Source organism: Podarcis filfolensis (genome assembly GCF_964270895.1).
Source record: "Podarcis filfolensis genome assembly, chromosome: 1".
Lineage (NCBI taxonomy): Eukaryota > Metazoa > Chordata > Lepidosauria > Squamata > Lacertidae > Podarcis > Podarcis filfolensis.
Window position 1 is genome coordinate 26,975,063 of NC_139604.1, and position 15,037 is coordinate 26,990,099.

General features: G+C 43.3%; 1 protein-coding gene across 5 annotated transcripts in view; it reads right to left on the minus strand.

The window, feature by feature from the left end:
- Window positions 1-15,037, minus strand: part of LOC310742765 (retinol dehydrogenase 5-like) — a 36,927-nt gene that overhangs the window by 1,468 nt on the left and 20,422 nt on the right. For 2 of the 5 annotated variants that reach the window (XM_083572264.1, XM_083572263.1), the window contains exons 1-4: window positions 4,569-4,707; window positions 1,787-2,104; window positions 1,051-1,309; window positions 30-193 (exon numbers count right to left, since the gene is read on the minus strand). In XM_083572264.1, coding sequence (XP_083428390.1) covers window positions 30-193; window positions 1,051-1,309; window positions 1,787-2,104; window positions 4,569-4,596 — 769 coding nt within the window. In that variant the 5' untranslated portion in view covers window positions 4,597-4,707. Of the gene's footprint in view, window positions 1-29; window positions 194-1,050; window positions 1,310-1,786; window positions 2,618-3,996; window positions 4,132-4,568; window positions 4,708-14,204; window positions 14,653-15,037 lie in introns of those variants that run through there. The other 3 variants (XM_083572266.1, XM_083572267.1, XM_083572265.1) reach the window with 3 other exon arrangements.

Consider the following 15,037-nt stretch of genomic DNA (forward strand, 5'->3'; position numbering starts at 1 on the left):
TAATTTTTGTGCTGGACATTTGCACTTACAATCAAGGAAGTATTTCTCCCCGTATGAGTCTCTGGTCTCTGGAGTCAGCTGGTTCCACAGTCTTTGTAGGTCTCTCTCAATGTCCCCTATATTAGTTATTCCTGTCTTAAAGAATCCTGGCTCGATAATGCTCACCTTTACTCCGAAATGATGCATATCCCTCCTAAGAGAAAAATTTTAAAAACTCATCAGTTTGTGGTGGGTTTTACCAATCCAATTAATGGTGCAATCTTAAGGCTGTGGGGCAGGTGAAACTGAAGAGGATGCACGTGGCATATGCAATGTCCTGCTGGATGTTAATAAAAGAATGGTAAAAGTTAGGCCACGTGAGTCTTATTTGTTTGCTTATGGTTCCCTTCCCATTGGAATAAATGGGATCAAGCTATACCAGGCAGAGATTAAGATCACCTGCTGCTACCCAAGATCCTCTTAGCCAGAGATGTTGAGGATTGAACATGGGACCTTATGCATGTCAAGCAGACAGTGCTGGTGTGTGGCTTCTCACCCAGAATGGGGTCCTGTAGGTGGAATCTGTGCCTGCATATTGCCTCCTGCAAATCCAAGATTGTGCCACCCTTACAGGAAGCAAATGCTCCTGACTTAGCTTTTTCCACGCTGTAGCCCTGATATATCCTCTTCCACAGTAATCCTACAACTGGCTATTATAAATAGTTGTGACAAATGAGTTTTGGCCTTCCTGTCTTCTTTTCCACGTGAACCCACAATTATACTTTTCAGTCAGTTCAGCCTGAGTTGCAGGCAGTCACAGATGTGATTGAACTTTCTGACAGTAAGAACTGTTGGACAGTGGAGCAGACTCCTTCAGGAGGTGGTGAACCCTCTTTCCATTGGAGGTTTTTAAGCAGAGGTTGGGTGGTCATCTGTCCTGGCTGCTTTAGTTGAGATGCCTGCATTTCAGGGGGTTGAACTCGATGATCCTTGGGATCCCTTCTACAACTCTATGATCACAGAGACAGTAGTAATCTACAATCTGTCACCCACAAGTCCACGGCAACTCACCGCAAAGTGTCAGAGAATGCCTCCACTCCCCATTTCGACACACAATAGCCACCCCCTAGAAATGCCAGGCGACCCAGAACACTTGACACGTTGACAATCCTTCCTTTATTTTTTTTCAGGAGGGGGAGGAGGTTCAAGGTAATCCCAATCAGCCCCATTAGATTGACATCCAGGGTTTTGTAGAAATCATCCAGCTGCATCCAGTCGGTGGGGGCCATGGGTATGGATCTCCCAGCGTTATTTACCAAGCCATACAGTCCTGTTTGAGTATTTTAGGAATAATAATTAAAAAAAATGTGAAGAAACATGGAAAGGATATCAGAGAATGAACTGGTAATGTGGGTTTGGAGACTTGTCCTGACCTCAGATTGTTACACTATATATCTATATATGAAAAATTTCTGGCTGTAATTTGTTACACTATGTATTCTTACACTAGCAGAAGTAAATGATATCACATGAACAATACTTTTATCTTGACATTTTGCACTGTGTATAATTGTGTTTTAAAAACTGGAATGAATCTAAAATGCATATACCTAGGGAAATCTGGAGCCCAGGTGCCTCAAATCAGGCTTAATGTTCGAGAAATAGCGTATGTCATTTAAACCCCACAGACGTTGTAGACCATCTGGACAAATTTTGAGCAAACCATTCTGAATGGATGCTCAATTCAGGTTGCCTCGAGGTGCCCCCTGTCTTTTGAAAGCAAGGCTGTGTTCTATAGGCTGCTTACCTACGCCCTCAGTTTCTGCCCGCACAAACTCCACAGCCTTGTCAATACTGCCAGGGTCCGTTAGATCAAGCTCCACAGTTTGCAATGACAAGGAAGTGTTGGCTAGTAACTCCTGGCTCCCTTCCTTTGAGAGACACGCAGCAATGATGCGGAATCCTTTCTGGTCGAGGTACTTAGCCAGGGCATGGCCAAAGCCACTGTCACATCCAGTGATGACAATATACTTCCCCCTCAGGCCTTCTACTTTTAGGCAGTCTCTGATGAACCAGCAAACAGCGATGGAAAGGATGACAGCCATCATCCCTATCTGTCCGCCATCTGAAACAACATCAGGACAGCAGTGTGTGGACCTATCTGCCACAAGTGCTCACCATTCCTGTCAACTTGAGCACTTCACAGAGGCTTTTGTTTCCCGTTCCAGTTTCATTGAATCTTCCCGCCAGTATAAGTTGGCAGCTAGAGACTTCTGGCACAACCTGAATAGTCTCCAAGAGTAACATGTTTTGGAGGAGCAGATTCCTCCACAGCAGTTTCTCAATAGTTCTCTGCTGCTTTCAAGATGGCATCTGCTCTATATTGGCCACTAACTCCCATCTGAAAAACCCTTCAACGTGAAAAAAGGGAGCTCAGTTAGCAGTTGGGGCAGTGCCCATTGTGGTGAACATTCATTAGTATTCAAGGCAATGATGAACACAGGATAGTGAAGGGAGAGGGGAGGGGAGTTTGATGGCTCTCAAGTGATGTGGAGGACTGTGTTCTTTCTGTTACTTCCCACAATGCCATTTTGCAATGGAAACAGATCGCAACCCTGAGCAAACCGCAAACTTTGGGCTCTTTTTGGTGAGTATAATGACCCCTCTGCTTTGTGTTTTGTATGCTGATACTGGTGCTGACAATCTATAGTCTGATCTATCAGAGACTAGATTTAGCATGGTGTGAGAGTGCCTTTCTTTCTTTCTCTCTTTCTCTTTCTTTCTTGACTGCCTTTCATTAGCCTGACCATTGTAACAAAAATGTGTCACAGTGTTTATTCAGCAAGTGATGCCAAGGAAGTTTTCTATCTGCACATCTTTGTATATGAAGCATGCAAAACACATGTTTGCTTGGGCAAATGAATGCTCTTAATTGTGAGGCGATGTAATGATGATATCTTGGCATGTTGTTAGAGTTACACAGGGAAGTTGTAAGCAATAAAGTCAGCAAATATAGCCAGAAACATTTACAGCAATGCTATTTCTCTAAAAAAAATTGGTGCCGGAACTCACCATGAATGCCTCCCTTATTCCTTTATAATGGCAATGGCGCCCACCTGAGAGGGGCCGGAACTGAGTTCCAGCTGAAAAAATGCCCTGATTTACAGTAATTATTTAAACCCTCCCAAGGTGTCATACAATTAAAGTACAGTACAGTACAAAAAAATTTAAAAATTAAGAGCTGGTAAAAATAAATCACAAACGTTCACCCTAAAAAAATACAAAGACACAGCACACAATCCATCAGCAGAACAAAACTCAAGAAGAAAGAGGCAGAAATATGTGGTCCTTCAGTGCTTCCCTAAACACTTGATGTCAGAAGTGAGTAAAGCCACATTCTGAGTGGCACATGCTAGTGATAAGTGGGGCCAGAAAAAAGCTTTACCTCAAAGCGATACCCACATTGATACTTTTGTAGAAATGCCTGATAAATTCTTTAAGGAACACCACAGGTATCTCCACTTATCCTCCCACCAGGAAATTCACCAGGAAATTCTTATGCTGATGTTCACATGGGGTGTCATCAGCATAAGATACTAGTAAGGCACTGCAATTGAGTACCTATGGATCTATCTCCATGAGCCTTTTATCTCTTAAATCTCTGTCAGATAGAAAACTAATTATAACCAGCAGGCTCAAGGACAGCACCAATTACAGCAGCCACATGAAATGCAGGCCAAAGATAAAGGGGAATTTAAATCAGGACGGCCCATTTCATGACCCACTGAGCCAGACATAGCTCACCCAGCAGCTGTTGACGGTGGTATACCAGGTCCTTGACATCCTGTCTATGCCACCCCAGGCAGGCTCCCCATTATCAGGCTCTTGGTAGAATTAGCTTGCTAGGTCACCAACTGAGCAGACCAGCTTTAAGTGATGGGGGAGGGAGCTCAGGCAGAATCATTAAGGCACATCCATAATTGTTTTGGTAAGGATTTCAGCCTTATGTGCGCTTACTTGTGAGTAGGTCCCACTGGACTGAGGATTGCTCCCTTGAAAGAGCAAAAAACCGAGCCTAAATACACTTACTTTAGGAATCACCAATGAACAAATCTCAGGGCCTGGTCTGACGATATCTGAGGCCACCACTTTCCTGAGGTGACCATCTAGGAAAGACATCTACATTGCCTTGGGTTCCATGGTAGAAGAAAGACTGGATATTAATGAAACAGCAGCAGCAACAACCAGTGGCGTAGCGTGGGGGGTGCAGGGGGGGCCGGCCGCACCGGGCGCAACATCTGGGGTTAGGGCAAATCCATGGGTTAGGGGGCGCAAATCCACGGGTTAGGGGGCGCAAATTACTTGCCTTGCCCCGGGTGCTGACAACCCACGCTACGCCACTGGCAACAACATCAATAAATTAAATAAAATGAAGATCACCATCATCATCATCTATACAATACTCATAGAGTGGGACCTGTTTTTGATTATTCAGCCTATATATGATAGTCACCTGTCAATACACTGACTGTGATATCTTCTGAACCATTTTGCCAAGGCGTTGGTTTTGTTCCGTGACTTGTACTTACAGTCTGCAGAGATGTCTCTCCAGCTCATTGCAGGGTCAGAACACTCAATTCTCGGGTTTTATGCTGGTTTCAGAATGGATGGTAGTTGGGATTTCAACTCATGAGGCTTCTCAGTAGCATCTGCACAGTTACATCTTTCTGGCAGTCTTGTGATTTTCTTCCAGGCATTTACTGGCACTAGTCAGGTCCTTGAGACGGTGGATATCTTAATGCCAGTGATCCCAGCTGACCCTTTCACTCAGGCTTAGCCTGATTTATATCCTTAATGCATGCTTCTCCCACCTCAGCTGCCAACAGAAGGAGTGCCAATTCAAATTAGAATAACTTTTTGAAATCTGAAAGCTGCCCCCTGCTCATTTGTGTGCAGATCTCCTCCCTGTACTGTTCAAAGAATAAATAGATTAAGAAATGATTTGAGGGACTTGCCATCTTGTGGGTGTTAACTGCACAGCATCCCCAATAAACTATTTCATTCATTATCTGGCAGGCAGGTTTTTGGACTTGAATAGTAGAACCTGGCTTCATATTTGAAAATTTGAGAAACAACACATGTAGGGAGGGTATCATTACTTCTCTCTTTCTCTTTGGTGATCACTTGTAGACGAGTAAGATTGTCTTCCATAAGCACTGTTTTAACAACGAGTCCATAAGTGACTGTGGAGGCCAATTCTGGATCCACACATCCTTCCACAGTGGGGACATTGGTTCACGGGCAGGAGTTGATCACGGCGTGGATTTGCCAAGTGTGCCTTCCTCTTAGCATGTTTCTCTCTTGCATTCTGAGTTCGAGTGTCTTCAAAGTCCATGACACCTTTGGTAAAGGCTGTTCTCCAACTGGAGCACTCACAGGCCAGTGTTTCCCAGTTGTCGGTGTTTATACTACTTTTTTTTAGCTTTGCCTTGAGACAGTCTTTAAACCTCTTTTGTTGACCACCAGCATTACACTTTCCATTTTTAAGTTCGGAATAGAGTACAGTGGTACCTCGGGTTAAGAACTTAATTTGTTCTAGAGGTCCATTCTTAACCTGAAACCATTCTTAACCTGAAGCACCACTTTAGCTAATGGGGTCTCCCACTGCCGCTGCGCCGCTGCTGCACGATTTCTGTTCTCATCCTGAAGGAAAGTTCTTAAGCCGAGGTACTATTTCTGGGTTAGCGGAGTCTGTCACCTGAAGCGTCTGTAACCTGGAGCGTCTGTAACCTGAGGTACCACTGTAGTTGCTTTGGAAGACGATAATCAGGCATCCGCACAACATTTATTATAGCCATGGCACCAACGGCAATTTGAAATTCCGAGACAAACTCTTGATCTGATGTGAAGCTCTGGATCAGAGTGGAGAATGAGTATGGGGAAAGCTAGTTTTATTGAGTGTGTTGGGCTCTGAAATGACCAAGCAAGTATGTCTGCCTCTCTTTGAGGAAGAGGGGGAAATTGCTCCACCAGACAAGCAGAAATGCTCACACTGATAAGATCTCATTAGTGTGACGCTGAATTCTTCCCACGGTGATTTACTTGTTATGCAGTAAATATGCATATTTATCCTATCAAGTTGCTTTGTTCCCTTTTGCAGCAAAAAATAAAATAAAAATAAATTATTATTTTTTAAAAAATAAATTGAGTGAGTGTTTTGAACCAAATGGCTTGTCAAAGTGATTCATTCATTTCAGCAGCTAAATCTAACAGCAACCTCAGGAAGTTTCGGAGTTCATTTTAATTTTGATTGTCTTTTAAACAGATAGTATATTTAGCTATGTCGTGTCTGTGCTAGTAGGCATTTTACTGCTTTTGCAATGGTTTATAGCTACTAGCAATACAGATTTACAAATGACTTCATTTGTTAGTCAAAAGAAAACTTCCAAAACAGAATCACATCTCACCTGTGCCTGAGATAACACTCTGGTTTCTTCAGAGCTCAAAAGAAAACTCAACTGAACTGAAATGACTGAAGCAATCATGGAAATTGCTTAAGCAGAGTGTGGGCTGGTGTCGCAACATTTATTCAGCAAGAACGAGAAGTCTGTCAGTTTCTTATCTATAGCAGGGATTGTGACTCTCCAGATGTTGTGGACTACAACTCCCATCAGCACCAAAATAGTCAATGGTCAGGTGTGATGAGAGCCGTTGTCTAACAAAATCTGGACGGTCACATCTTTCCAGCGCTATAGAAATCAGTTTTCAAAAAGTCAGCATTTCTCAATGATTCTGTAAGTCCTATCTGATTTTGGAACTCTGTCTACAGCTCCTGGAATGTCTGTGAATAACGCATTAAAATATTTACCTCAGGAACATTCTTACCTATGAAATTTAACATGGAAACACAAGACACTTGACAATCAAAGATATTGTGCATGTGCAGGGCTGCTAAATGTAATTAGTTTCAGATGAAAGATACAAGTGCAGCATGAAAGATTTGCTATGCATACTGCAAACATATATTCTATGGGCCTCGAAAGTTTTTTGTACTTTTTCATGAGCCCATCGTATAATGAATGAGAGATTTATTATATAAACATACTCAATGCTGTGGGGAATGACTAAAATTAGTGTTTAGTTACACTGCACTTTCTGTTTTGCCTTCTTATCACTGGTAGTCAAGTTTGGGTCACACCCATGAAGATTGGATCTTGAATTCATAGAATTGGCTCACATAATCAGTTGACTAGATCTTATACTCATTTATGCTCCGCCACGTAAGAATGTGACTCACCTACTGCTTGGTCTCACTTTGTAAATATACGTCTTGTGAGGTAAGTGTCATCTTATGGCAAAGAAATAGGTGTGTGATTTCTGTGGAACTCCCAAAGTGCTTCTGAAGTGGTTAGATAATTTAAGACTCTGAACAGAATGACTTTATGGAGGCCCACCTCTTTCGATGGGAATGCGTGCTAATGCACACAGCTTCAACTATCAAGGCTGCCATATTTTGAAGAGCAAAATAGAGGACACATTTACCGACTTCTACTTTTAGCTATGTGTCGCTATGACGACTCTCATTTTACATACTCCTGAAAAAGAGGGCATGTCCTGGAAAAAGAGAACATATGGCAAGCCTACATAAGGAGACTCTTTTGACCAGCTGTGGGGAGACTTTGGCCCTCTAGATGTCGCAGAACTACAACTGCCATCATCCCAGGCCATTTGCCATGCTTGCTGGAGCTGATGGGAGTTGTAGTTCAGCAACATCTGGAGGGCCAAAGGTTTCCCATACCTGCTCTTTTTTTTTTTTTTTTGTAAGATGCCCATATTTCATAATGTGGTTATAATGATGCTCAGCTGAGTGGGACTTTTGCCTCAAAGTCAGGCCACAACAGCACCACTGTTTCTGGACATAGGATATTCCCAGCGACTGGGATTCAGAGGCATAATATATCTGAGAGTAGAAGCAGCTGTTGATAACCATGTCTTCTGTCTATAAGAATTTATCATCTTTATTCAGAATAAAGAATTAGACATCTCTTGAAAACAAACAAATCTTCACTGATTCTTTGGCTATGAACACATCACAGCCTCAAAGCACACATCCATAGTTTGTTACGGGTGCTGGGAATTATAGCTATTTGTGAGGTAAACTACAGTTCCCATGATTCTTTGAATGTACTTTTAAAAATATAGTGTGTATTCAGCCTTCATTGTACAGATGAACAAACTTCACTAATTTGCAGTCATTAATGAAAGATAATGTCCTTTTATTCAACATTTAATTCCAGAAAGACAGTCAGGGGAAAGAACCTCTGTCTGTCTGTCTGTCTGTCTGTCTGTCTGTCTCTGTTGAGACCTATGTTCCCTCAGGGATAATCCATCAGGAGCCTCATGCTAATACAGTGGTACCTCGGGTTAAGAACTTAATTTGTTCTGGAGGTCTGTTCTTAACCTGAAACTGTTCTTAACCTGAAGCACCACTTTAGCTAATGGGGCCTCCCGCTGCCACCGCATGATTTCTCTTCTCACCCTGAAGCAAAGTTCTTAACCCGAAGTACTATTTCTGGGTTAGTGGAGTCTGTAACCTGAAGCATCTGTAACCCAAGGTATCACTGTAGTGGCACAGTCAGGCTGCTAATGCATAGAACCAGTGACAAAAGTCTGGATTAACTGGATTAACAAATCTAGAATAAAGGCTGCCCTGTTTTGATTTTCACCATGGCTACATCAGATTAGACTTTCCAGTCCTATGGAGGTCTCCAGAAAAGTAAGCACCACAAAATTTTATGGGGTTACTTTAAAAAAATTCAACTTTTATACTGAATAATCATGTAAATAGATCTATGTGATATAACCAGGGTTTTTTTCAGCCAGAACTTGCCAGAACTCAGTTCCAGCACCTCTCAGGTGGGCGCCATTACCATTCTAAGAGAATGAGGGAGGTGTTCATGGCGAGTTCCAGCTAGACTTGACATACGTGTGGAAAATTCCTGACGTCCTGATTTTTGGGTATAAAAATGGTGTCAGGGGGGAATTTTGCTGAAACAGAAAAATGTCAGGGAAAACCCGTATGTATGGGGGAAGCAGTGGAAACAGCTCCAAAAGCTTAAAATCACAATTTTTTGGGGGGGGGAGAGGTTCCCCTTAACAATTTGGGTTTGTTCCCCAAAAAAGTGCAACAATTTTGCGGGTGTCAGGAATTTTACTTTTTGAGATATACCAACCCTAGTTCTGTTACCTCCTTTTCTAGAAAGATAGCACTGGGCATTACAAACAAACTTTTTTAAACCACTGAGATAACGTAGTCAAATCTGGATCTAGGAGCACATGAAGTTGCTGATCTGTTCCTTTAGTAGGAACGCATCCGCATCCTGAATAGGCAACTGGCACATCTCTCATCTATAGCAGTTCCATCTTGAAAGGATTGAAACTCTGTTTATTGGCCCACATCCAGCCCTCTGTTTCATCCAGTACTTACATAGCCACACCTGGCTCAGATATTATCGAGAAATGAGGCTGGGCGTCATCAGCATAGTGATTGGCACCTTGTCCCGAAACTCCTAATGACTGCTCCCACTGGCTTTACATAGATGGAAAACAACAACAACAACAACCCCAAGAGCCATGCTGGATCAGGCCAAGTCCAGCATCCTGCACTCTCAGTAACCAACCACTTGCTTATTGGAAGGCCACTAGCAGGGCCTGAGTGCAGCAGCACTGAGAATTTGGGGAGAGTTTGGTACTCAGTGGCACCTCATATTGCAAATACCAGGGGGCCAGGGAGCTCTCCCTCGGTGCTATTCTCTGGACATGATACTCTAGGTAGGACCAGAACCACCTTAAAACAGTGCCCCCAATATCCACCCCACTGTACTGACTCAGAATTGATGGCATGATTGATGGTGTCCAAAGCCACCAAGAGCCCAAGATGCAGCAGCAACAAGGTCTTATTTCCCCTGTTTCTTTGTCTCTGTCTCTTGATAGAGACCAAGACTGATTCAGTTCTGAAACTGATTGGAATAGCTCCAGATAATAAGTCTTCTCCAAGAGTGCATGCATAAAAAAACCATTTTTTTAAAAAAATAAATCAATGAAAAATAAAAAGAAAATGAACAGGACGGGGGGGGGTGGAACTGATGAGATGGAAGAATTGGGTAGCTTTGGAAGGTGCTGGTGGCGGGGGAAGGGTGCCATGTAAAGTGAAGCTCGAGTCACATGTGACCCCTTATAACAGGTTGCCAATCTGTGTTATGCACACTTAAACCTGAAAGAAAATCCCATTGAATGCAGTGAAGTTACTTCCCAGTAGAGATGCGTAGGACGGCGATCCTGGGGTTTAAATTTCTGAGCATAATTTTTTTTTTTTAGGAAGCTTCCTTAATTCAAGGCAGTGCCAGATTCAATGCTCAGATACATGCAAATTACTTCCATCCAGGGCAGTGTGAGGTCTGGGCAGTTCTCCTGTCCTATCAAACAAGGGGTTGTTATTATCAGAACTGATAGAACATAAAACCTGAAGGAGCGTGTCCACCCCTGTCCTTCAGCCTGAACACTGCAGTCCAGCTTTGAGGGCCTTCTGGCAGTTCCCTCACTACGAGAAGAGAAGTTAAGGGAACTAGGCACAGGGCCTTCTCAGTAGTGGCGCCCACCCTGTGGAATGCCCTCCCATCAGATGTCAAGGAAACAAACAACTATACAACTTTCAGAAGACATCTGAAGGCAGCCTTGTATCAGGAAGTTTTTAATGTTTGATATTTTATTATGTTTTTATATGTATTGTGAGCTGCCCAGAGTGACTGGGGCAACCCAGCCAGATGGGTGGGGTATAATAAATTTATTATTATTATTATATGTGAGGAGGGATGTCTGAAATCAGGTACTTGTTTCCTTTGTATGTTCTTCAACAAGTTTTCAGTGTTGTCACAATAGCAGAGCTTAGTGGTGATTTGCCCATGGGGAGATAACAGGCTAATGTTATTACACAATAGGATCATTAGTTACTGACTGGAGTTTTTCAAAAGAGAGGAAATGTGTGTTTGGTCATTAATCTCTAGCTCCTTTTTAAAGACTGTTTGTCTTGCCTTATACAACCCAAAACACCACCCAAGGCAGACAGATGGACTAGAGTTCTTTACTCTGTGGGCAGCATAACACATTGCAAATGGGAGGCTTGTAAGTTATTTATTAACTGTGAAAAAGGACACTTGCTTTATTTTCACCAGCCTGAGCAATAGAGCTAAGCCTTAGGTTTGCTTGAAAGATACTATTATTCTGAAGCCTATTATCAGATGCTTAAAATGATTTCCAGCAAAGGTAATAATAATAAGTAGGACTGGCCCAGGACATTTTGGCATCTGAGGCAAACCACAAAATGGAATCCCTCCTTGCCAGGGAAGAAGGGGTAAGTGAAGATCTACATCAGGAACAAGGGGGAAATAAAGATCTACATTGGAATTTGATGCCCTTGCGGATCCTGCTGCCTGAGGCGATCTCCTCACCTTGCCTCATAGGTGGGCTGCCCCTGATAATAAGGCTATATAGGATCTAAACATGATTTCCTGAAGGTAGACATGAGATCTCCAACTTTGGGGCTAAACCAAAAGTGATCAGGCTTTCAGGTCACCACTAAAAGGTCATGAAAACAACCAGTGGCAAGTAAGTTCATGGGGCCATCCCATGATTATATTACACATCCTGGAACTTGTAGTTCCATCAGCCCAAGGACTTATTTGACATGACAAGTGACTGGCCTTGATTCTCAAAATAGATCAAAAGGAAGTTTATGTTAACTGGAAATTCTGTTATTCCACAAGAAACCATTGCATATCAGTGTTATAGAAACATATGGACTACTTTAAGGCTTTATTTTAGAGAGCAAATTAAACCACTATTTATATTGGCCTGTTTTGGGATTATCCTCTCCATTTATTTATGCAAAGGGGTTACACCAAGTGTGCTGATACCTCCCCACTTCTGTGGGGATGGTACTGTTTTGGCCATATAAGGACAAGCACTTATAGAACGGACTTCACTATTAGTATATATAGGATGATTCCTCAGGAAGAAAGGTATGTTTATTTAAACAGCACTGAACAGTTAAGAATCACAAGCTTTTTGCATGTAAACCCACCAAAGGCTTTCATGAATGACAGAGGAAGCAAGCAAACACAATTGACCATTGGATGGAAAGTGCAAAAGGGAAAAGAAAAACATAGCTTCACTGGTTTTGCCATGCCTAAACTGAGGTAGAAATATTAACAAGACACAGAAGTAAAATTTCATAGAGCCCACTCCAAAATTCATTAGTCTGTAACCCTTCTCAGAGTAAACATATTGAAATTAATAGAAATGGCTAAGTTGGGTCCATTTATTTCAGTGGGTCTACTCTATGTAGGACTAACATTGGATAAACCTATTGCACTTCAGGCACATTACTCTGATAGTTTTCAAGTATTTACCATATTTTTCGCTCTATAAGATGCACTTTTCCCCTTCAAAAATTAAGGGGAAATGTGTGTGCGTCTTATGGAGCGAATGCAGGCTCCTCGGCTTCAGCGATAGCAACACGAAGCCTCCAAAGCGCAGTGGGAGAGCTCCCCCCGCGCTCCGGAGGCTTCGTGTTGCTTTCGCTGAAGCCGCCTGAAGCCCCTGCGCCCCGGGACTTCAGGCAGCTATCTGCAAATCTTCGGAGTGCAGCAGGAGTTCCTGCTGCGCTCCGAAGGCTTGCGGATAGCCGCCTGAAGCCTGGAGAGCGAGGGGGTCGGTGCACACCGGTCCCTCTTCCTCTCCAGGCTTCGCTTCGCTGGAGAGGTGCTGCACAGTTTTCCCTCTCTGCTCAGCGCCCCTTCAGCGAAACGGGAGGAGAAATGGAAGGGGCTCTGTTTCTCCTACTGCTTCGCTGAAAGGGCGCTGCGCAGAGAGGGAGAGCTGCACAGCGCCCCTTCAGCAAAGCGGGAGGAGAAATGGAAGGGGCTCTGTTTCTCCTGCCGCTTCGCTGAAGGGGCGCTGAGCAGAGAGGGGGAGAATTTTTTTTCCTGTTCTCCCCCTCCTGTGGTTCAGTGCATCCTATGGTCCAGTGCGTCCTATAGAGTGAAAAATACGGTATTTTATGAATGCCCTTATGTCCATTGGAAGGAACAATTATAAACATGGCAAGCTAGCGTACATTATACCATTGTGTGGGACATGTATGTTGCTTCTAACAAAACGTTACCAATATTTACAATGTACAAATAACGTAATATTGAAATACAGGACAGTATAGTTTGTAACACACAATAAATTAATGACTCCTGCATGGAAAAAATAATAATATGATAATTCTCTTAGATGCACTAAAATGGATATTTTAGCTTTAACAGACTATAAAAATTAGATTGGACAGATGTTTTTATACTGGCTGCTATTTGAGGAGCTTTTCTCAAACAATTGAAAGTTGTCCACTCACATTGCCGTTCTGAATTTACTCTACCTTGCAAGCTCTCCTAATGCAACACTAATAATCTGTTTCAAATGTGAACACACAGAGCTTTTCATGTTCTACGGTCGTGATCACAGATATGTGGACTGGGGTACTACTGGCCTTAGAAGAATACAACAGGATATGTTGCTCACCCCTCCTAAATACACACACACACACACACACACACACACACACACGGAAGTATAATTATTACAAAGCAATTGGAGTGAGGATGCAGTTACTGTTAGAATTCCTGCTCCGTGATTGCAGTCATAGGATTGTTGTCTATCACATGACAGTGGATGTTTTGACTCCACAGAGTAAGAAGTGATAGAGACAGGATGTTTGTGTTACTGTGTTTCATGAAATGGGACTATTGTCCTTTGTTTTTTATCTTTGCTGTCTGGTGCTAGAGAGAGAGGGATCCATGTTGCAGTACTCCGTGTGTTTATATGTAAATAAAGTAGATTAGCCAAAATGCTGAGTTGCTGAGGTCTGCTACACAAGCTGCAAAGACTCAGCGGCTCCCTAAGTGTGCTGATGTCTGTTGGCATCAGTCGCTGTGATGTTCGGGCTGAAGAATGCTTTTGAAGCTCCCGAACAAACGACCAGGAGGGAGAGAACATACTAGTCGGGCATGTGACTCTACCAGGGTCCTACTCAAGCGTAGGACGAGCTCCTGACAGTTACACCCCACCCAGCTGCCCACCCACTTACCCAGATTTTGGATCAAAGCTGGAGGAGGAGGATTCACCTGTCTCAGGACTCTGTCCTTCTCTGGAATATCTAGCACCAAGTGGTGACCTGCACCACTTGAAGAGAAACCTTCCCCATGTTTGAGAACTGCTGAGATCTCAGCGCAGTTCACAATATAAAAACACACGATAAAACACAAAATGCATCATAGAAGCAAGAACAACCAGCCCCCCCTCAAAAAAACCAATAACCCCCTCCCTGCAAGGTAAACCACCCACAGGTAAATTTTATAAGCCACACAAAGAACTGGTTTGCAGATTGGAATTCAGCCCCATGGTCCTCTTTTTCCCCCACTGGAAAGTCGAAGACAACTGAAAGTGTGTGCCTGACTGCTTGCCATGCAGCAGAATCATTATGTCTCCTACTGCTCAACACTTATAAACCCTTGGGTGAACCATCTACAAGGTAAAGGTAAAGGTAAAGGTAAAGGGACCCCTGACCATTAGGTCCAGCCGTGGCCAGTCGGCTTGGGGTTGCGGTGCTCATCTCGCTTTATTGGCCAAGGGAGCCAGCGTACAGCTTCCGGGTCATGTGGCCAGCATGACTAAGCCGCTTCTGGCGAACCAGAGCAACGCACGGAAATGCTGTTTACCTTCCCACTGGAGCGGTACCTATTTATCTACTTGCATTTTGACGTGCTTTCGAACTGCTAGGTTGGCAGGAGCAGGGACCGAGCAACGGGAGCTCACCCCATCGTGGGGATTCGAACCGCCGACCTTCTGATCGGCAATTCCTAGGCTCTGTGGTTTAACCCACAGCATCACCCGCGTCCCTATCTACAAGGTCAAAAATGCTAACTAGGAGGTGATATTTAGCAAGTGCTCTTTCTCT